Below are 25,043 nucleotides of genomic sequence, written 5' to 3'. Positions count from 1 at the left end.
TTTATGGAGTTCAGCTCTTCACTCCACAAATCAAATCCCTGGGTAAAAATGGTTTATGAGCATGTTTGAATTCATTCTTTAATTTATCCATAAAATATGCATTAACACTGGCCTATATTCCGGAAAGCATTTTAGGACAGCACATACAGTTAAGAAGAAAATTTCCTGTGTGATATCATTGCATTTTTTTTTCTGATAATAAGAATGTGCTTATTTTGTAATAGGGAGATGATACACAAATGAAACATAACATCAGCTGAAAATGTTATGAGCAAAAAGGAGCCGAAGAATGGCAAGGGAATGTCTGTAAGGAGACAACATTTGAGCAGAGACTGGAAGAATATTAAAATAAACCTGGGAATTTTTCATGGTGGAAAAAACTGCGATTATAAAGACTGTGATATGGGAGCATGTTCAGACAAGCATATGTTTGAGGAATGGCAATGAGGCCAGTGTGATGAGAGGAGTGTGTAAGGAATACTCGAGCTGTTACCAAGAAAAACAAATGACAGTCAGTAGTAACCCTGGGTTCTTCCCTTGCTGGGAACTTAGTTTATAAGGCAGGGGCACAGATTTTCATGAGAAGACTCTTTACTAATTAAATGTGAGAGTGAAATTTATATTATTGAAAGAAGAACAACAATAAAGCATGGGGAGGTCAAATATATTATGGTAAATTCCATCCACTAAGTTGTTTTTTTTTTTTTTTTAACCAGAGCACTGCTCAGCTCTGGCTTATGGTGGTGCAGGGGATTGAACCTGGGACTTTGGAGCCTCAGGCATGACAGTCTCTTCGTATAACCACTATGCTATCTACCCCTGCCTTCCACTAAGTTTTCAAAGGAAAACAAGCTCCAAACTAGCTTGGTTATAATGATATTAACTGTTGCCATTTTATTTATTTTTTATTATATATGTATATATATACATATATATTATATTTTATTATATATAATATATATACCATTCATTTCATTAAAAGCACTTACACAGTTAGTCATTATGTGTAACAGGCCTGCTGATGAAACAGCTCACCCAAAAGAGAGATGGTATTAAACTAATAGTCTCACTGCTGCCATTTGAAATTCTTTCTAAGACTATAAGAACCCTTTCCCATTCTCTTTAAAAATCTCTTTGTCCTAGTCCTGGAACCTCTGGGACTTTGCTTGTATTTCATGACGTCTCTTGTCATGATCCCTTACCCTGTTATACTGCCTCTGTCAGCCTCAACTAAATCAACATTACCAGTGCTACTATGCCAAGTTATGCTGCTACCGCCTTTTGCAGTGAATTGTCTCCAGAGACTCCAAGCCTGGGATGTCAACCTCCTAACTTCTTTAATCTGGTGAGATCTTTCTTAATACATGGGCCTACTTCTCTCCATTTCAGTATTTTCTAACAAAGTTACAGGTACTAGATACAGGATAGGGCCTAGGGTGCTGGATACATGTGTACATGTACCCATAAGTAAGGGGGCAATTATATACCTCAAGGTAAAACAACTTAATAGCCCTCTGTGATTAGAAAGGAAGAGAATTTCCAAGGCAAAATTAAAAGACTAGCTGCTTTTTACCCCAAAAAAGTATAAAAGTTAGTATTTCTAATTGTCCCTACTTGTCTTTTTTTTTCTCCCAATTATAGAACATCACTTCCTATATGAACTTATTTCATATCATCTACCTATGATATTTCATATCATCTACCTATCCTCTGCTCAACTGGAATGTAAGCTCCACACAGGAATCCTGTCAGTGCCGCTCCAACAGCTAGAACACTCTACATCACAGGTGATTAATACATTTTCTTTGGTGAATGAATGAGTGAATGCATGGAAGAATGAGAATGCCCCTTTCCTTGCTGGAACTGGAGACAGGAAAGACCAGGCTTTAGATCCTGCTCTCACTCATTCATTACACATTTCTAGAAAAATTGATTAACTACCATTTATTCCAATTAACTCACCACTAAAATGTGTAGGCAGTCACAAAATCAAGTTAGTTGGGGGAAGGAGGGAATAGTCTCTATGCTATAAAGAGCCCGGTTGAATAGACACTTCAATACCATTGATTGCAGATGTTGCTACTCTTGCTGCAACTACTCCTTTAAAGCACTACAACTCATATCAGGGGAATATAATGTGGATCAGAAGAAACTCTGGCCAGCTTTCCTTTAAAATATGGATTAAAGAATATATTGAGGGGACTGGGTATTGGCTCACCTGGTTGAGCACACATGTTGTAATGCACAAGGGCTATAGTTCAAGCCCCCAGTCTCCACCTGCAGAGGGAAAGCTTTGCGAGTGGTGAAGCAGGGTGGCAGGTGTCTCTCTGTTTCTATTCCTCTCTATCACCCGATTCCCTCTTGACTTCTGGCTGTCTCTGTCCAATAAATAAATAGTAATAATAATTTAAAAATATATTTTGCACTGATGGAAAGATATGATTTTTGTTTTGGGCCTCTAAGATACAAATAGATAAATTAAATTCCACAAAGTTCCAACAGAGTTCTACTACTGAATAATAAATCAATTAAGAATACCCTAGGTCTCCATTTAAAACATGAAATCTGACTTCTGGAGGCGGGGCTACAGAGCAGCAACAACTGTGTTTCTCTCTTCTCCTCTCCCTGGTCAACTAGGAATACCAAAGGAGACCAACTGGGACCGCAACAAGACAGGACTAGAACAACTTCAGGTACCCAGCAAATCACCAGTGAGTGCAAATATGTGTGGCTCGTGGACAGAGAGGAACCTAGGGAGAGATTAAATGGCTGGTAACAGTCCAGCAGTTTACCAGTTGAGACACCACCTCCAGTCTGTTTCACCAACAAGGGGACAGCTGAAGGAAGGAGAGGTCTCCCCTGAGACTCACCAAATGCAACTGGGAGTATCCACTGCTACTGCACTCAGAATCCAGAGCAGCAGCAGGGAGGCCTTGTGCTGACACCAGGGGACAGAGAACTAATGAGGAAACTCAGGAAAAGATCTATACCTCCATGGCCTTAGCAGTGGGGCTGTGAAAATCTCTTTGCATAACCACTGGATTATCTCTGCTTTATCTCTTGGTCAGGAGTCAGTGATTAAGCTAAGAAGCCTACTTATAGTTTAAAAGCCCTCAGGCTCCCATAGCCTACAGGGAAGAAAAAGAACAAAAGAGACTTTTAAGCCACTGAGCTCCAACTCAGGGATTAAAATACTATTTAAACAACTGTCAATTTCCACAACTGTGAACCCTTTAATTACCTTACTTAGACACAAGTCAGTCCAGGTAAGAGTGATCAATAATTTGAAAAGTACTGAGAGGAGGACCTCATAACATACTATATGAAATGGTTAAACAAGAAGAAATATTGGAGAAATGAACCAGGACAAGAGTCCAGCTAAAAGCCCCCCAAAGGTTGAAGCACAAAATAATGAGGTGAACATCCAAACACTAGTTAAGGAAATAATCACAGGAGTGAGTGAAGAATTTGAAAGAATTGTCATCAGAAATGCAGAAACAATGAATGAGACCCTGGAAGAAAACAATAATTATCTCAAGGTTATTAAGAGAGCTGAAAGCTGAAATAGCTAAGCTAAGAACACAACTAGCTGAACAAGCTAAAACAGTGTCAGAACAGGGTAACAAAGTAGATGAACTCCAGAAGACAGTAGAGGGGAGAGAGAATAAAATAAACAAGGCTGAAGACAGAATTAGCAAGACCGAGGACGAATTAGAGACATCTAAAAAAGAAGTAAGAGATCTCAAAAAGAGATTAAGAAATATTGAAAACAAAAAACGGGACCTATGGGATGACTCCAAAAAAATAATATACGCATTATTGGCTTACCAGAGGAAGAAAGAGAGGAGAGGGAAGAAAGCATTCTTTAGGTCATAATAGCTGAGAACTTCTCTAGTCTAGACAGCATAAAAAACATAACGGTTGAAGAAGCCCAGAGGGTCCCAAACAGAATGAACCCAGACTTAAAGACACCAAGACATATCATATTTAAAATGAAAAGGAATAAGGATAAAGAAAGGATCCTGAAGGCTGCAAGAGTAAAACGAAGAGTCACCTACAGAGAGAAACCCATAAGATTAGCAGCAGACTTCTACACACATACACTACAGGCCAGAAGAGAATGGCAAGCTATCTATTGAGTGCTCAATGAGAGAGGCATTCAGCCAAGACTACTGTATCCTGCTGGGCTGTCATTAAGAATAGATGGAGGCATCATAATCTTCTCAGACAAGCAACAGTTTTATGAATAACTATCACCAAGCCTGCCCTGAAAGAAGTTCTGAAAGGTCTACTATAAACAGTCAGACCACCATAAATATGCCATATGTAAGAACACTCTAAAACTCTACCAGAATGGTGTTAAAATATCTTCAGTCTTTGATATCAATAAATGTCAATGGCCTGAATTCACCTATTAAAAGGCACAGAATAGGAAGATGGATCAGAAAACACAACCCAACAATATGCTGTCTACAAGAAACCCACCTAACTTAACAAGACAAACACAGACTCAAAGTAAAAGGATGGATAACTATCATACAAGCCAATGAACCACAAAAAAAGGGCAGGAATAGCTATTCTCATATCTGACATGATAGACTTTAAAATACATAAAATTAAAAAAGATAGGGATGGACACTGCTTAATGCTCAGTGGATCAGTCAATCAAGAGGACTTAACAATCATTAACATTTATGCAACCAATGAGAAGCCATCTAAATACATCAAACATCTACTGAAAGAGCTACAGCAATATAGTAAGAACAACACAATCATAGTAGGGGACTTCAATACCCCACTATCTCAACTTGACAGATCATCCAGGCAGAAAATCAATAAAGACATGAGGGACCTAAATGAGGAGATAGATAAACTAGAACTATTGGACATTTTCAGAGTCACTCACCCCCAAGAAACTGGAATACACATTTTACTCACGTCCATATGGGTCATTCTCAAGGATAGACCATATGTTAGGCCACAAAGACAGCATCAGCAAATTCAAAAGCATTGAAATCATCCCAAGCATCTTTTCAGACCACAGTGGATTTAAACTAAGAGTCCCAAAATGTGGAAGCTCAATAGTATACTACCTAACAACTACTGGGTCAAAGAGGAAATAAAGGAAGAAATCATAATGTTTTGAGAGTTCAATGAAAATGAAGACACAAGCTATCAAAATATTAGGGACACAGCTAAGGCAGTACTGAGAGGGAAGTTCATAGCCATACAAGCACACATTAGGAAACAAGAAAAAGCACAAATAAACAGCCTGATTGTACATCTTAAAGACCTAGAAGAAGAAGAACAAAGGAACCCTAAAGCAACCAGAAGGACAGAAATCACAAAAGTTAGGGCAGAAATCATAACATCGAAAATAAGAAAACCATACAAAAGAACAACAAAAGTAAATGTTGGTTCTTCGAAAGAAGAACAAAATCAACAAACCTTTAGCCAAACTCAAAAAATAAAAAAGGGAGAAGACCCAAATAAATCAGGTCAAAAATGAAAGAAGAGATATCACAACAGACACCAGAGAAATATAACATATCATGTGAGGCTTCTATGAACAAATATATGCCACCAAGCTAAAGAACCTAGAAGAACTGGACAATTTCCTAGATACTTACGAACTTCCAAAATTAGGTAAAGAGGAACATGAACATGAACATGGACAGGTCCATCACAGCTAATAAAATTGAAACAGTTATCAAAAACCTTCCCAAGAATAAAAGTCCTGGAACAGATGGTTTTACAAATGAATTCTACAAAACCTTCAAAGAAGAACTAATACTTCTACTTTTAAAAGTCTTCCAGAAGACTGAAGACACTGGAATACTCCCTTCCAGCTTCTATGAAGCCAACATCACTTTGGTACCAAAAGCAGACAGGGACACAACCAAAAAAGAAAACTACAAACCAGTATCTCTGATGAACATAGATGCTAAAATACTGAACAAAATTCTAACCAACCAAATACAGCAGTATATTAAAAAGATTGTTCATCATGACAAGTGGGGGTTTATCCCAGGCATGCAAGGTTGGTTTAATATATGTAAATCAATCAACGTGATCCACCACATCAACAAAAGCCAGACCAAAAACCACATGGTCATATCAATTGATGCAGAGAAAGCTTTTGACAAAATACAACATCCCTTTATGATCAAAACACTACAAAAAATAGGAATAAATGGAAAATTCCTGAAGAAAGTGGAGTCTATATATAGCAAACCTACAGCCACCATCACACTCAATGGTGAAAACCTGAAAGCATTTCCCCTTAGATCAGGTACTAGACAGGGCTGCCCACTATCACCATTACTATTCAACATAGTGTTAGAAGTTCTTGCCATAGCAATCAGGCAGGAGGAAGGAATTAAAGGCATACAGATTGGAAAAGAAGAAGTCAAACTCTCCCTATTTGCAGATGACATGATAGTATACATAGAAAAACCTAAGGAACCAGCAAGAAGTTTTTGGAAGTCATCAGGCAATACAGTAAGGTGTCAGGCTACAAAATTAACATTCAAAAGTCAGTGGCATTTCTCTATGCAAACACTAAGTTAGAAGAAGTTGAAATCCAAAAATCAATTCCTTTTACTTTAGCAACAAAAACAATGAAATATCTAGGAATAAACCTAACCAAAGAAGTGAAAGACGTGTATACTCAAAATTATGAGTCACTATTCAAGGAAATTGAAAAATACACAAAGAAGTAGAAAGATATTCCATGTTCCTGGGTTGGAAGAATTAACATCATCAAAATGAATATACTACCCAGAGCCATCTACAAATTTAATGCTATCCCCATAAGATCACAATGGAATACTACTCAGCTATAAAAAATGGTGACTTCACCGTTTTCAGCCGATCTTAGATGGAGCTTGAAAAATTCATGTGAAGTGAAATGTCAGAAACAGAAGGATGAATATGGGATGATCTCACTCTCTGGCAGAAGTTGAAAAACAAAACACAAGTAGAACCTGAACTGGAATTGGCATATTGCACCAAAGTAAAAGACTCTGGGGTGGGGTGGGGGGGGAGAATACAGGTCCAAGAAGGATGACAGAGGACCTAGTAGGGGTTGTATTGTTATATGGAAAACTGAGAAATGTTATGCATGTAAAAACTATTGTATTTACAGTAGAATGTAAAACATTAATCCCCCAATAAAGAAATTATTTTTTAAAAAGTGTCCTAATATGTGGATAGTGTGTTATGTTGCCATGTGCATGATCCAGGTTCAAACTGTGGCATACCTGTCTGTTTGGCTATCCATCTCTATCTATCTCCAAAGTGGAGGGGGAGGCAGATGGAGGCACACCTGGTTAAGCACACATATTACAGTGCACAAGGAAGCAGGTTCAAGCTTCAAAGCTCCCACCTGCAGGAAGAAGCTTCATACTGGTGAAGCAGTACTGCAGGTGTCTCTCTGCCTCTCTCCCCCCTCCCAATTTCTCTCTGTCTCCATTCAATAATAAATGAATAAATAAAATATGTTAAAAATAGAGATAAAAAGAACTTAAAAACAAAACCCTGATAAATCCTAACTGACTATAAAAGAGTCACATAACACAGGCAAAAATATAGATACATGCAAATATCTACATGTACCATTTTGGTCAGACTCACTATGTTTAATTCAGAAAAGCTCTCTCACAATTACTATTCCATAGGTCATTGGGAGATTTTTATGCCTGCAGTATTAAGTATAGTTTATTATGCTAGACTTCCTAATACTAAAAGGGGCTATAACAACTTTTAAACTTCTCGACCATTTGTAGCTGGGAAATGTAAATAATTTTGTGGTATCAATGAGAGAATTATCACAGCAGTTGGCAGTCACTTGAAACGAAAAGCTCATTGGAAAAAACATAAAAGTTATTGTGCAATATTTCCAAATAGCAAGCATTAGGAATGGAACACACATTATGTGATATTAAGATCTGTTTCAAGAGCAAGGGAGGAAGCATAGTGGATTAAAAGACTTTCATGCATGAAGAAAACAAAAGATTTGTTTCAAAAGCTCTGGCAGTTAGACAGTACAATGCCTCCATAAGAACAGATAAAATGGGAGGCCAGGTTAAGTGCATATAGCATGAAGCGCAAGGACAGACACAAGAACCCCAGTTTGAGCCTCTCCCCGGCTCCTCACCTGCAGGGGAGTTGGTTCACAAGTAGTGAAGCAGGTCTGCAGGTGTCTATCTTTCCCTCCCTCTCTGTCTTCCCCTCCTCTCTCCATTTCTCTCTGTCCTATCTAACTACAACAATTTCTCTCTGTCCTATCTAACTACAGCCACAACAACAACCATGGGGAAAAGATGGCCTCCAGGAGCAGTGGATTCATAGTGAAGGCATGAGCTCCAGAGACAACCCTGGAAACCCAGTAATACCCATAAGACTAGGCTCTCCATTTGCTAGTTTCTTTTTTTAATATTTTTTTATATTTTATTTATTTATTTTCCCTTTTGTTGCCCTTATCGTTTTTTACTGTTGTTGTAGTTATTATTGTTGTTGTTATTGATGTCACCATTGTTAGGACAGAGAGAAATGGAGAGAGGAGGGGAAGACAGAGAGAGAGAGAGAGAGAAAGAAAGACACCTGCAGACCTGCTTCACTGCCTGTGAAGTGACTCCCCTGCAGGTGGGGAAGCCAGGGGCTCGAACCTAGATACTTACACCAGTCCTTGTGCTTTGCACCACACACAGTTAACCCACTGAGCTACCACCCGACTCCCATTTTGTTGGTTCTTTTGTTTGGTGATTTTTAGGTCTTAAGACCATTGTGACATCTTTGCTTTATACTACTCTGCCCTGGGGACTAGGTGGTAGTACACCTCGTTGAGCACACATATTGCAGTGTACAAGGACCCAGGTTCAACTCCCCAGATCCCACATGCAGGGGGAAAGCTTTACAAGTGGTGAGGCAGTACTATCGGTGCCTCTCTGTCTCTCTCCCCCGTACCTCCCCTCTCCCTCTCAAATTCTGTCTCTATCCAATAAATAAGTTAAAAAATAAAATGGAATTATACTACCCTGCTTTTAGGTTCTTCAAATTATCTTGAAGTTCTTATCCCAAAGTAATTAAAGTTTCATCCTGCATTATTTCTTGTTTTGTTTCACCTATGAGTGAGATTATACGGTATTCATCCTTTTTTTTTTTCACTAATTTCAATTAATACAATTCTCTCCAGTTTCATGCATGCTATAGCAAAAGAGATTTCATAATTTCTTATACTTGAGTAGTATTCTATGGTCTTTCCTTCCAAACAACTAAAAAAGTCAATAAAAAGAAGCACTCCAAAGTTTATCAGAACATGCTAGGACTTTTGAAGGAATACACTTAACCACAGGTGGATGCAGATACAAGGGACAGTGGGTGGAAAAGGGGAAAGGGAAGTATGCATGCCAGTTGTTAGTGAATTCCTTCTAAACTTAACACTAAGGAGACAGGAACTAAACATAGCTATTATCTCTGTCTTTCAGCCAACTACCATAAATAAACCAGGAGTTGTATGTACAACTTGCTTACAGGAGCAGAAAAAAAGGATAAAGTGAACTTGACTTTTCAGAGTCTGAAGAGAAATGAGGAGTACTGGACACCTGACAAACTGGATGGAGTTCGCTTCCCATGAAACACTTGCTCCTTCTAAAGAAGGAATTCACTAACAACTTGCAGTTTACTACAACTAAAAATTCAAGCCCACCAGATTATCTAACTCTTCTAAATAAATCCAAAATGTAAATGATATAGACCTTTCACTGCTTAAATTTGGCAATGAACTAAATTTTCTTTTTCTTTTTTTTTTTTTTTTTTTGTATTGATGTCATTGTTGTTGGATAGGACAGAGAGAAATAGGGAGAGGAGAGGAAGCCAGAGAAGGGGAGAGAAAGATAGACACCTGCAGACCTGCTTCACCGCCTGTGAAGTGACTCACCTGCAGGTGGGGAGCTGGACTCAAACCATGATTCTTACACCAGTCCCTGGCACTTCACACCTCGTGTGCTCAACCCGCTGCGCTACCTACCCGGCCCCCAAAATCTTTTTTCTTTATAAAACCAGTGGCACAATCAAAGCAAGTAGCTATAGTGAGAATCTAATCCATTAGTCTGCATGCATATCAAACAGCACCAAAAATTCACCATTAGGCATGCTTCCATGAATATGCCCAATCCTTCTTGGTTAAAAATAAAATACCAAGAAAACCCAGTGCCACTAGACTTAATTCCTTCATCTGTTCCCAATAAAGGTTTCTCTGAAGAAAGAAAGAGAGAAGGAAAGAAAGAAAAACTTACTTTCATGTACATGTTTACAATAGCTGCCTGTTGTTTATTATCAAAGATCCATGAAATGTTAAAATCTAAAACACCGTGCTGTCAGATTAGGTAAATTATTCACATATTGCTGATACATTTTCTTGTCAGAATATTATGGCAGCATCCATATGTTTCAAAAAGAAAGAGGAAAAAGGTGGAGATTGCAAAACTTCACAATACTAAAAACTAAGAACAAAAACCCAGGAGTATGCTCATTTCTACAAGTTTACATAACATACTATGATATCCACACAAAAACTTGTCCCTTACGGCAAATCATTTGACAAGAAAACAGTAATTCTTAATAAACAGTCATAAGAAGAAGAAAAGAACACTATCGGAAAAATCTAAGGTAAAGGCTTATTTTTTCCCCTCTTACAATGATTCTCTGACAATGTAAATTTTGAAGTCTAAATCTATGTGAAGAATAGCGAGGAAGTTTAGAAAATGCTAGCTACTATATTTATTTCACATGTCTCAGAAAACAAATTGTCCTACAAAAAGCTCTTCCATCTATAAAAAGGAATTAGAATTCCAGATGAAAATACATACTTCACAGTTCACTGAGTCATAGAGTAGTATATATATCCTCATCTTAGTACATCAAATTTTCATTCTTCCTCTATAAATAAAGTTATACTTTTTGTACAGGTGGCATATAACACAGCAATCTTTCTTAAGAAATAAAAGCTACTGGTCTTGGGTTTGAGTTTCGCAATAGAGTTTATTAATCATCTTCTTTTCCACTTTATAAAGCAACATTCAAACTAGGCAAGCAACACATCAGCTTTTATTGCAAAAGTGATATGAGCTTTGCCTAATGGAACACCACAATGATTCATTATCAATAATACAGACGTGTAGCCATTATATTTCCACTTACCTAACACACTGACGAAGGCATCATAAAGATGAAATGTAAGCAAAGGCTCTTTCAAGTGACCATAGTAATCTGCTATAGTCTTAAAGACATCTTTTTCAAAACCTAAATACATAGGCTGTTTCAAATCAGAACAATTAGGCCCTGTTAAAAGAGAAAGAGAAGTGTCAATGAGGCAATCACTAAGTATTAGTTTCTGTGTGTGTGGTATGTAAAGACATACGTGGTTAAAAATGTTTTCCAGGAGAAAATTACCACTATGTATTTTGCATACACAAATATGTTCTATGCCAAAATAGAAATCTATTAGACAGCAGTGAGGAAAATTGATTTGGCTGGCTTCCATTTTGTAAGAAATCTACTCTTTTGCATCCTACTATTAAATGTTAATAATTTTCCTTGGAATATTCAATATTTCACTAGACTTGGGTCTACTTCATTGAGACTTTGGTCTAAATGACCAAAATAACTATTATGCAGCATTTCAATGTTTTCATGATTTAATCATCGTACTATAAAATTTAGTGTAAAAGTTCAAAAGGATTTCTGCCTCTGAAACTATTTCAGAATAACAAAAGAATTTATACTCTTTTTATTTCCTTGTCATCACTGGGACTTCACTGCTTCAGGCCAACTTTTTCGAGATAGAAAGAATTAGAGAGACAGAAAGACATCACAGCACTGAAGAAGCTTCCTCACAGTAAAGACTGGGTTCAAATCTGTAGACACAACAAATCACTCATTTTCTTAAAGAGATTCTGAAAAAAATATTCTACATGTTGTCTTTTAGTTCATTCTGATCAGAATTTTTTATTTGAACCTAACCATAAAAACATAGTTTATATCAAGCAGTCATGCTGCAAAAATAAAGGAATTATAAGAAACCTGCGACAACCCAGTCCTAGTCATATCTTATATCAGTAGCAAGATAAAGTTCTGCTTATTTCTGAAGCTGGGTAGTGGTGCAGCTGGTTAACTGCACATATGACAGTGTGTAAGGACCTGGGTTTAAGCCCCTGTCCACACTTGCAGGGGGGAAGCTTCACAAGTGGTGAAGCAGGTCTGCAGGTGTCTTTCTCCCTCCTTATCATCCTCTTCCTTCTAAATTTCTCTCTTCCCTATCAAATAAAATAAAGTTAAGAAAAATAAAATGAGATAATCATATGGTTTGAAAAAATAAATAAATGGATTTACTGATTTCTTGTACCAAAGAGAAACAAGAAACAGACCAAGAAGAGCTGCTCACACCCTGAAGGAAATGACAAGTAGTGCTTTGAAGAACAAGCCAGACAGCCTTCTTGATTTTCATTACAATAAGGGGAAAAAAAAAAAAGGAGAATTCATTGGCTAATACTGGGTCAGCAGAACACAAGATTCACAACTATTCCCAAATAGAACTCTATCCTCAGGAAAACAAAAGATGAAATAAGTTAAAAAAAAACTGAAAGGAAATCTTAAAAGAGTGACAGAAAAGAGAAAGAATAAAAATAAAAAATAAAAAATAAAGTTGAGTTCTCTGGGCCTTCATATTTCAATGCCAGAGGAACACTGTGAAAAGGACTTTTTATTAATCTTCTTTAGAGCCTATATTTCCCCCAGTCCTGGAACTTTAGGGTGGGGCCCACTTTCTTGCATGCTTCTCTCAATTCATACCAAACAATATTGCATCCACCAATCCAAACTTAATCAACTCAATGAGTACCACCTCAGCATGCTTCACTTCAGACTGTGTGCAGAGACTTCAGGTGTGGAATGACAACCCTTCAGCTTCATTACTTGGGTAAGACCTTTCCTTTCATAGTATTCTCTAATTCCAGTCCAGGCAGTTTACTTCCTAACAAGGTCCCAAAGCCTAGATATAGACCAGGTCCCGAGATAGAGCATATATTCACACGTATCCATTATAAGTACACAATAGTCTGCAGTGAGTACCCCCCAACACTCTATCAGCACTATTCCAGCCTTTAGGTCCATGGTTGTTCAACAATTTGTTTGGCTTTGTATGTTAACTCTCTTTTCAACCACCAGGTTCCAGATGCCAGCATGAGGCCGACCAGACTTCCCTGGACAGATGACCTCACCAATGTGTCCTGGAGCTCTGATTCCCCAGAGCCCCACCCTACTAGGGAAAGAGAGAGGCAGACTGCGAGTATGGATCGACCAGTCAACGCCCATGTTCAGCAGGGAAGCAATTACAGAAGCCAGCCAGACCTTCTACCTTCTGCATCCCACAATGACCTTGGGTCCATACTCCAAAAGGGATAAAGAATAGGAAAGTTATCAGGGAAGGGGATGGGATACGGAGTTCTGGTGGTGGGAATTGTGTGGAGTTGTACCCCTCTTGTCCTATGGTTTTGTTAGTCTCCTTTTTTTAAATAAATTTTTTTTTAAAAATTTTTTTAAAAATCTCTTACTAGGCCAGGTGGTGGTTGGCTCCTCAAGTAGAGTGCACACAATACCGTGTGCAAGGGCCCAGGTTCAAGCCCCTGTACCCTCTATGCAGGGGGGAAGCCTCACAAGCAGTGAAGTGGGTTTGTAGGTTTCTATTTTTTCTCTCCCTTTCTCTCTCCCCTGCCTCTATCAATTTCTCTCTGTCCTTTAAATAAAATAGAAGGAGGAGAAAAAGGAAAAAATGGCCACCAGGAATAGTGGATTCATTGTACAGACACTGAGCCCCAGAGATAACTCTGGTGGGGAAAAAATTTAAAAAATGAAAATTTAAAAAATAACAAAGAGAGACACTTGCAACACTGCTTCACTTCTCATGAAGCATGCCCCCTGCAGGTAGGAACAGCTTGAATCCAAGTCCATATATATGGTAATGTGTACACTCCATAAAGGCATCACCACCCAGCCTCTCTTACCTTTTAATACTCTGGGGAGTTGGGTGGTAGTGAAGCAAGTTAAGCACAGGTGGCATAAAGCTCAAGGACCAGCATAAGGATCCCGGTTCGAGCCCTGGATCCCCTCCCTGCAGGGGAGTCGCTTCACAGGTGGTGAAGTAGGTCTGCAGGTGTCTATCTTTTCTCTCTGTCTTCCCCTCCTCTCTCCATTTCTCTCTGTCCTATCCAACAACAAGGACATCAATAACAACAACAATAAAAAAAAAGGGCAACCTTTTAATACTCTGTATGGTTCCTATAAAAAACTTATTCTCATTAAAATAATAAAAAAAATCCATTAAAGATGTGTACATATCATCAGTCTAACAACAAACGTAACTACCATTTTCTTTGCTTCTGCCTCAGAAATATCCCAATTTAGTCAGCTGAACCCCGGTTCCATGGCTGCCAGTTCTTAGCAACATCGCCCCGCCAGATATTCGTCGGGATGCGGCATCATCTAAGTTCATTTCCCACGTCTACACTCGACCGGACCTGCCAATATAAGCGGATATCTTCGCCCACCCTGTCCAACGCTTGATGTCTCGTCACCCAATCTGGTCCCCTACGCCTACACTGAACTTCTCTGTTCCAGACTCTTGGAAACAGAGTTGGCAGTCAGCTGAGGTCAAGAACAAACACCTCATCACAGACCCCTGCAAGCGTCAACCCGGCTTTGACCTAGCACGTTATGACTGGGTCCTCCTCAATCGCTATCGAACAGGCCATGGCCGGTGCGCCGCTATGTTCCATCGCTGGGGAGCCAGAGATGACCCGAACTGCCCCTGCGGCTCCAGACAGACTATGACCCACATAGTCAATGACTGCCACCTCTCCAGATTCAAAGGAGGTCTCGAAACTTTACATCAGGCTCAACCTGACGCTGTTGACTGGCTACGGAAGAAGGGCAAACGCTAGAAGAAGAAAGTCAGCTGAAATAATTAACCATGTCTCAGCAAACAATGCACATTGTCTTTAATTCCCTCCACAGTAAATATACAGGTCATTCTAAACAATTGTAGCCATCTGTGAATATTTTGCCATTCCTGTTAAAACTGTGAAAAGAATGGAAAGATTCATAAATGTCAGGACATAGTGAGCCCTATGAGAGAAGGCCCTATTTCTAAGACCTTTCGTTTTAGTCATCTTGAACTTAAATTTTTTTCTGAATACAAATTAATACATATGCTATCCCTAAGAAGTTCTCTGAAATAATTGTAGCCATTCTTGCAACCAAAGTAATCAAAGAAGAAAAACAGAATTAACCTTATTTTTAAGTAGCATCAGTTCCTTTAGTTTATGGCCAACTACAAGCCCAGACAACAATATCCAGCCCTATGGACACACGGTCTACATTCAATGGAGGCAATTCTAAAGAGTAGAGGAAATAACAGAAATACAGAAAAGGAGGCAAAAGGCCTTCAAATTATCGTGAAATCACTCTCTGTCTTTCCCCTACTGGATGACTATAATGAGAATCTAGTCTTAGTTAACAATCTCAGCTAGAATAAGATAAGGAACAGGTCATGACCTTGATGAACTGATAGTAAATGTTGTCAGTCAATGAGAATTCTATAAAAATTAATGATGTTGCGTCAACAAGGGCAATAATAATAACCACAACGAAGCTACAACAAGGGCAACAAAAGGGGGAAAAAAATGGCCTCCAGGAGCAGTGGATTCATGGTGCAGGCACCGAGCCCAGCAATAACCCTGGAGGAGGAAAAAAAAAAAAAGAAAAAAAAAATTAATGATGTTGAGGGGCGGAGCCAAGATGGTGACTTGGAGACAGCTGCTGGTGTGAGCTCCAACAAGCTGCTGAGGCTTGTGACCTAGGATTCCCTGGATAGGGTGGGATACTGGGCCATCAGCAGGAGGGTGAATAAGGGGTCCTAAGTGTGACACCAAGGAGGGGTCCTATAGCTCACTCTTGGGTCAGAAAGCAGAGGAAAAAGAAAGGAAATCTTTTTATTATTTCTGAAGCTCACCTCTCCCCCCTCCCCACCCCAGAACCAGATCCCAGGGGTTGGACAGCCACTCCTAGCAGGCTTCCTGCTGAGCTATTTTCTTTACAAAGATTCCTGGCTCACCAGGGGTGTCATTCCAATCCTTTTCCTTTTTGATTTTCTTTTCTTTTTTTTTTTATTAAGTGGCTGGAACTCTATTTGAGTGACAAAATATCTGACCAATCAGAGCCTGACCCTTGCCTGGAAAGACTACCTGGAGGTTGTTTTTTTTTTTGGATACCTCTTACAATTGGCAGCCAGTCCAGAGCCATCCAAGCTACAGACTGACTGTTAGGGTTTTTCCTCTATTCTATTTTATTATTACTATTATATATGTGTGTGTCCCTTTTCCCCACTCCTTCTTCAGGTTGATCAAAATTAACTGTTGGGAGTCGGGCTGTAGCACAGCGGGTTAAGCGCAGGTGGCGCAAAGCACAAGGACCGGCATAAGGATCCCGGTTCGAACCCCGGCTCCCCACCTGCAGGGGAGTCGCTTCACAGGCGGTGAAGCAGGTCTGCAGGTGTCTAGCTTTCTCTCCTCCTCTCTGTCTTCCCCTCCTCTCTCCATTTCTCTCTGTCCTATCCAACAACGACAACAACAATAATAACTACAACAATAAAACAACAAGGGCAACAAAAGGGAATAAATAAATAAATAAAAATAAAATAAAATAAAATTAACTGTTATTGTTTTTTCCACTGCTAGGTGACTAGGTGTCCAATCCATTGTGAGCAGAACTTGTTTCACTCTACCTCTTCCCTCCACTCTCCCCTTCTCCTACCTAATTAAAAAAAAAAAAAAAAACACCTCTTTCCTTTCACTGCTCTTTTTGTTGTTGTTCTTGTCTTCCTTTTCTTTTCTTCCTTCCTCCTTCTGCTCTCTGAATTCACTAATACTTGTGAGTTATTTTGGGGAAGAGATATGACTCAGAGTGGACTCTCTGTGTGTGTCTCTCTCTATTTCCCTTTCTCCTCTTGCTACCCCTAGCATTTACAGTGGACAGTAGATTTGCATAACTGTCTATTCTTGCTATCCCTTTTTTCCTTTCTCTTTCTTTTTCTTTTGGATTTGGTTGCTATTTTTTTTCTTGGATTGAAGGTGTTGTTTTGCTAACTGGTATTGGTTAAACTGCATTAACCCTTGCTTCAGTTACTATTGTTGTAATTTCTGAGGTTGGTGACCGCATTTGTCATAAAGGTATTTAGTATAGCATGGCTTGTACTCAAAGCACAACAACTGAAGAACAACAGAACAAAAAATAAAAAACACATCAATAAAAAAAAATGGTTAAATCAAGAGCAAAAAAAAAACCTGCTACCACAATGAATCAAGACAGTGATTATAGCAATAACTATCTATTGTCTTCTTAAACCCTAAGACAGCAGGAACCTCCCACCTCCCCTATAAAGCCTTTATTTCCCCCCAGTCCTGGAACATCTGGGGTGGAGTTCACTTTCCTGCACACTTCTCTCAAGTCATACCAAATGATATTGCATCCACCAATCCCAACCTAATCAACTCAATGAGTACCATCTCAGCATGCTTTACTTCAGACTATGTCCAGAGACATCAGGAATAGAATGCCAACCCTTCACCCTCATTACTCGGGTGAGACCTTTCCTTTCATGGTATTCTCTAATTCCATTCCAGGAGGTTCACTTCCTAACAAAATTCCAAAACCTAGATATAGACTAGGTCCCGTAAAATAGAGCATATGTTCACATGTATCCATAAATTAGGGCAAAATATATACCTGAAAGCAAAAATACACAATAGTCTATAGTGAGTCAGTATCAAGTTCATAAAGAAATAGTGTCTACTTAGACTTAGATACCCTCTTCACCTACTTCCTATTACAGCTCTCTCACTCCAAAAGTAACCTTAGCAAAGCAAGTACTGCAAAAGCTGAATACGGGCAAAAGACTGGTATACTTTAACAATGACTCTTTAGTCACTATCAGGCCACCCCATCAGCTGGGGCCCTAATCAGGGAGTCCTAAGATTCCCAAACAGACTTGATGGGCCTAGAACTTGAATAAATCCCTCTCTCCATTGTTACTGGTCATTTCTATCAGAAACAACAAAATAGACCCCTTTGTAAGCCCCCACAGGACTTTGTCATCAATTTGGATCAACAATGGTAGAGAATGTTCCATCCTCTGAAGGGAGGATGGATAACATACTGTATGCTACACCTGAGGAAGATGGGTCAATATTGGGGCAGAATGACCCAGAATGTGAGCTCAGATCTAGAGGGATGCAGAGGTCACACAGGCTCCTAAGCTAATTATGGACCCCAGATCACATCAAATTGATGGGGTTTACAGTCAACAATATTTATACCCCTTTCCCATATTAGGGAGCTACTTTCTTCCCTGATCCAGCTTTCTGGTCCTTTTTCCAGCCATGACATCATCTCCCTAGACATCTCCCTCGAATCCACTGGCATATTGGATTTCAGACTCGGGCAAAATGAAATAGGAAAAAAAAAAAAAAACACACTAGTATAGCCACAGGCCCTTTGGAATTTAACTAAAATATGTCTACTAGCTATCTACAAAATGGAGGACCCCCAACTCTTCATCTGCACTATATGCCCTTACGTCCATGATTGGTCAGCAATTTGTTTGGCTTTGTATGTTAACTCTCTTTTCAACCACCAGGTTCCAGATGCTAGCATGATGCCGACCAGACTTTCCTGGACAGACACCCCACCAATGTGTCCTAGAGCTCCGCTTCCCCAGAGCCCTTGCCCACTAGGGAAAGAGAGAGACAGGCTGGGAGTATGGATCAACCTGTCAATGCCCATGTTCAGCTGGAAGCAATTACAGAAGCCAGACCTTCCACCTTCTGCATCCCACAATGACCTTGGGTCCATACTCCCTGAGGGTAAAAGAATAGGAAAGCTATCAGGGGAGTGGATGGGATACGGAGTTCTGGTGGTGGGAATTGTGCAGAGTTGTACCCCTCTTATCCTATGGTTTTGTCAATGTTTCCTTTTATAAATAAAAAATTAAAAATAAATAAATACCAGGAAAAAAATAATTAAGTCATTCAAAAGGCTGACCTTGCCCTCTGGCTATCCCTCCCCATGCCACCTTTGTCCTTTTTTCCTTTTCTTTTACACATAAGCAAACATCCTTATAGATAAGCCAGCAAACCATCTATAAGTAGCATACTTCAGACATAAGAGACATGTCCCTGTTCCCAACATTTTCTACCCAATACCATCTCATACATGGATGGTATTTCCTCTCCACTGTTAGGTAACTGCAGTTACTCTAGTCTTTGCAGAAGTTTTATGAATTTGTGCGTACATCTTGAGAAAAAGTACATCCTTCACTACGTTTTGATCATCACTAAAGTTTCAGAATCATGCCACACTTTAATATATACTTCACAATATATTAGAGTCTACATTTGTTATTCTGGCTTCCTCTGTTTATTGCCAGCTGATCAACTTCCAACACCTTGGTTTGCCAGGATTTCAAATATGGGTAATTTAGTTTCCCATTTATGCCTTCTAATTCATCATTGCCAACTCTGACCAATGAGATAATTAAAATTTAATCTGCTGAGTAGGAAAAAAAAAAAGTTTTAAATATTCCCCCCAAGCCAAAATCGTAATACTCTACATCTTAGACACTCCAAAATGTTAACCACAATCTAATGAAAATTTTTAAATTAAACACAGAGAACTTTGGGCCTCACATAAACAAATACTGTTATTAATATTCAGAAAGATAGCAATTCATATTCAAAATGATAGTCATTTATCATATATTTCTACTGAAATTACACATAGTAATCTGAATAGTTATTATATTGGGATGTGGGAAAAGTCCTATCTTGTTTTTTTCTGGTTCTGACAACTCAACATAATCAAAACTAACTCCAGTTAAACAAATAATCCAGGGTTCACTAGTTTTAGGACATATATATGCTAGGCCAACCGAAAAGAAAGAAATCAACTTTATTGAGGTATGTGTGAGGCTCAAAGGCCATATGTTGGATTGTTTTGAATAGAAAAAAAATGCATCATGATTTTTCCAAAAAATCAAATATCAGCATTATCTGCCAGTTAAAACAACTAGGGTTTTTTCATTAAGGTCACTCATTTGAGCTGAGTCATTAGCTATTAGAATCCCTTTGGATTAAGTCTTGTGGAAACTCTCAGGAACAAAAAATACTATTCTGGGGCCAGGTGGTGGCATATCTGGCTGAGCGCACATGCTATAGTGCATAAGGACCCAGGATTGAGCCTGCAGTCCCCACCTGCAGGGGGAAAGCTTTGCAAGTGATGAAGCAGGGCTGCGGGTGTCTCTCTGTCTCACACCTTCTCTGTCTCGCCCTTCCCTCTCGATTTCTAGCTGTACCTATCCAATAAATAACGATAATAAAAAAAATACTATTCTTAGTAAGATACTGTAATAATTCCTTCCTTCAAAGTGCTTATGACATCCAATGGCATGGATGTTATATGCTTATAAAAACAGATTTAATATGCTTGTGAAGATCCTTAGAGGGAACACCTGGCCCTGAAACTCTCATCTAACATCCAAATTCCTGAAACAGATTTTCCTGTCTTTTTGTATGCAGGCTCTTCTTATTCCTTCTATACTTTACTATTACACAACTTTTCTCTCCCACTTCAATGGCTGCCATAAGAAAAGTCCATCACATCTGCTGAAAAAGCTGATGGTGAAATACAAGCATAATTAGGAATACATATTTCAGGAATAAAGATAGATCTTTTAAAGAAAAAAAAAAACATCCAGAAACTGTTAGTGTGTACTTACATGTTACAATATTATAAAGAAGCTTAATAAGTTTTCAATGCTGGGATGGAACAATCAGATGAAGTGGTATACAGACATAGTGTAATTATATCCACAAGAAAATGGAAACACAAAAATCCTTTATTTATTTATTTATTTTTAAATATATGCTCTTCACTACATTTTGGTCATCACTGAAATTTCACTAAGAAAACTGTCATCCCAAAACAACTAATTACCACTCTCACAGGTATCACATCAATGTTCTGGGCATTGAACAGGACTTTTTTCTGGTTCAGCACTTTTCTTATTAGTTTAATAAAACTGACAGATAATTAGTACTTACAGTTTGCTAAACACTTCATAGCTGACAATACCCAATGAGGAAGTTCTTCTGTAGAAAAATGAAAATAAAGACATTTTATTCAACTGCAAAATAACTCAAATCCTTTAAGAATGTATTGCTGGAGGCCAGGCAGTGCAGGTAACCTCATTACCATGCACAATGACCCAGGTTGGAACCACCAGCAAAGAGGAATCTTCATGAGTGGTGAAGCAGGTCTGCAGGTATCTGTCTTTCTTTCTCCGTCTCTATCTCCCCTCCCCTGTCAACTTCTATCTGTCCTATCTAACAAAAGAAAAAAAGGAGTATTGGATTCATAATGCCAGCACCAAACCAAGCCCTAGCGATATCCCGGATGGCAAAAAAAAGAAGAAGAAGAAGAAGAAAGAAAGAAATAAAGAAAGTAAAATAAGTTTTTTTTTTTTTAAAAAAAGAGAGGATGTATTGGTTATCCAACTATGAGGAAACATATCTGCTAATCATATGTGATCTAGCTGTGTATCAAAATATTTGAGATGACATTTTTTTCTTTAGTGGCAGTGTTACAAAATATTTGTATAAATCATGCCTCCAAATTTTTCTAAGTACAAGATAAGCCTTTTAAAGCTCTAGTGAAAGTAAGTTTTATAAAATAATCTAAGAATTATAAACGGAAAAAAGTAATCTTTAAAAGTAAAAAAATTCATCTGTGAAACCAGTTTACCAAACACCTACTACTCTCCAATATAAATATCATTTTTACATGGTTCACTTTTCAAAATTTCTTACAACATGACAGTTCCAACCATAGTTGTTAGCTATTAGTATTAGGACAGTTTTTAAACAATGGTCGTTTTGTTTTGTTTTACCAGAAAATTGCTCAGCTGATTTATGGCGGGACAGGGATTAAACCTGGGATGTTGGAGACTCAAGTAAGAACTCTACATAACCATTATGATATCTAGCCCCGCCCAAACAAGTTAATAATGATGAAAAAAATAAAATTTTTTTAAAATTCTAAAAGCCCAGTGTCCTTATTTGATACCGAATCTCTTATTTGCTTCTAACCTTCCCATAGATATTAGTTGAGACAGACCACTTCATTTCCTGCTCTTCCTTTAAAACTGCAAAAGACACAGCTTAAATTGTGTTCGTATTTGATGTTAATGAACCTAAGTATTACGAAATGTTCCCTTTTTTCTGAAGAGCTTTCTTAAAAAAATGAAAATGACTAGTCATTTTGCTGGCAAAAGTAATAATTTCTTGCTTCACTCAGATGTGAAAGAATTTTAGATGTATTTAATTTTTACATTTATTTTCCCTTTTGTTGCCCTTGTTTTTTATTGTTGGTGTAGTTATTATTGTTGTTGATGATGTCGGTGTTGTTAGATAGGACAGAGAGAAATGGAGAGAAGAGAGGAAGACAGAGAGGGGGAGGGAAAAATAGACCTGCAGACCTGCTTCACTGCCTGTCAAGCAACTTCTCTGCAGGTGGGAAGCCGGGTCCTCAAACTGGGATACTTAACGCTGGTCCTTGCACTCTGTGCCATGTGTTCTTAACCCACTGTGCTACCACCCGACTCCCAGGTGTATTTAAGGTTACATCTTCCTCATTGTATGTAACTTAATTTCATATTTTGATATTATACTGACAACTCATGAAATAGTAGGTCTATTTGTTTCAATTTCCTAATATCTTTCATTCCTGATACAAAGAGAAAAAAAAGGAAAGGTATTTCAAGTTTCAAAGTTACATTCTTTCCAAGTTAGGCAAAACATCTTATAAAAATCATTTCCCCTCTTATAACTTCTCAGGCTCTTCCTGATACAGATCTATCTGCCTGCTGCCCAGAGTCTCCAGATTAAATTTAAGAATATTTTATAAAATCCTCAACATGTTATCATATCAACACCACATCAAAAAGCCATTCTAGTCTCAATTTCTGGGATCAAGGGTTCAGAGTAAAAGAAGAACCAATCAACCAAACTAAAGGAAGAACCATACAATTTTGTCCCTACTCTAGCTCTAAACAAGTACTTAAAACATATTAGAAAATGAGAGATGGGGGTCCCATAACTTAGATATACGCCAGTTTCTGTGGGAGGGAGCTTATGTTCACACGTATCCATAGACTACTGCAAAATATATACCTGAAGGCAGAAGTACACTAGAGTTTGCAGTGAGTACCTCCCTAACACTTCCTCTCCACTATTCCAAGCTTTGGGCCCATGATTGCTCAACAATTTGTTTGGCCTCGTATGTTAACTCTCTTTTCAATCACCAGGTTCCAGATGCCACCAGGATGCTGGCCAGGCTTCCCTGGATTGAAGATCCCACCAATGTGTCCTGGAGCTCAGCTTCCCCAGAGACCCACCCTACTAGGGAAAGAGAGAGGCAGACTGGGAGTATGGACCGACCAGTCAACGCCCATGTTCAGCGGGGAAGCAATTACAGAAGCCAGACCTTCTACCTTCTGCAACCCTCAATGACCCTGGGTCCATGCTCCCAGACGGATAGAGAATGGGAAAGCTATCAGGGGAGGGGGTGGGATATGGAGATTGGGTGGTGGGAATTGTGTGGAGTTATACCCCTCCTACCTTATGGTTTTGTTAACTAATCCTTTCTTAAATAAAATAAATTTAAAAAAAAAGAAAATGAGAGATGGTTAAGTGAAATGAAGGGGCAAATTTATTTAGAATTTAGGCAAGAGTCTAACAGATGTTAATGGACTTGCGCAGTCAATATGTTGAGCTGACCAAGAACAACATGTCTTTTACACACTTACTTGACTTGTCATCAAGGATAACAACTCCCTGCTTGCTAACACTATATACATTATGGATGATGAATCTGGAGTTGACATGTTTAACGTCTAATACTTCTTCTAAGGAATCCAGGCCAAGAGTTTTCTGTAAACTAAAAAGATAGACAATTATTGTTTTTTTTAAGTAACTACAGGGGGCAGATGGTGGTGCATCTGATTGACTGGAAATGTTACCATGCACAAGGACCTGGGTTCAAGCCCCTGGTCCCCACCTACAGGAAGGAAGCTTCACAAAGCTATGAAGCAGGACTGCAGGTATCTCTCTGACTCTCTATCTCTCCCTTCCCTCCCAATTTCTGTTTGTACCCTAAGTAAATAAATAAATAAATCATTATATACCCCTAGAACATGAAACAACAAGAGATGGATCTTTAAAATCTATGGCTTACATGCATTTCCCACAATATTTGCAGAGTAAAAAAGTCTATAAACTGATTATGATGATAAAAACAAACTTGACAGGTAGTCTATTGTCATTAAGATTCTGCTTTATTAATAATATAACGTCTTGAATGCTAAGACTTACTGTTTTAACATTGGTTTGCAATATTATAAAAGTTAATGGGTATAATTTCACAGCTATGTATATGTACGAATATATAGCATATGTCTCACTACACCCACTACCAGTGTTCCACTGTCATCAAATCAAAGAGATTGCTCTACTTACCCTCCATAAGAAAATAATTTTAGAAGATATATGAAAACAGAGCTAGCTTATCCAAAACTGCTACATCTCTATGAGAGGGGGAAGAAATGTTATAATGTCATTAGCTTTACTTATAGCACATAAAATATCTAGATCGATTTTCAAATATGCATTTTATTAAACTGAAATTTTTCAGTGCCACTCGAAAGTTTAAGAACCTTTATACTTTTATTCTGAACTACTGCATAAATGTCAATAAAAACCCAGTTAAATTGGGGCCGGGCAGTAGCACAGCTTGTTAAGTGCAGATGGCACAAAGTTTAAGGATTCTAGTTCGAGTCACCGACTCGCCACCTGCAGAGGGGGGTCACTTCACAAGCG

The 25,043-nt window shown here is 38.5% G+C and overlaps 1 protein-coding gene across 1 annotated transcript in view; it reads right to left on the bottom strand.

Moving 5' to 3' along the window:
- The window catches only part of DEPDC1B (DEP domain containing 1B), a 71,344-nt gene that overhangs the window by 11,487 nt on the left and 34,814 nt on the right, over positions 1–25,043 (bottom strand). The window contains exons 5-7 of the mRNA XM_007516906.3: positions 23,975–24,105; positions 21,213–21,260; positions 11,203–11,343 (exon numbers count right to left, since the gene is read on the bottom strand). Of these exons, the coding sequence (XP_007516968.1) occupies positions 11,203–11,343; positions 21,213–21,260; positions 23,975–24,105 (320 nt within the window). The remainder of the gene's footprint in view (positions 1–11,202; positions 11,344–21,212; positions 21,261–23,974; positions 24,106–25,043) is intronic.

This window comes from Erinaceus europaeus, chromosome 5, assembly GCF_950295315.1.
Source record: "Erinaceus europaeus chromosome 5, mEriEur2.1, whole genome shotgun sequence".
Lineage (NCBI taxonomy): Eukaryota > Metazoa > Chordata > Mammalia > Eulipotyphla > Erinaceidae > Erinaceus > Erinaceus europaeus.
Note: the sequence above shows the minus strand (reverse complement) of the source record. Positions and strands in the feature narration are given on the sequence as shown.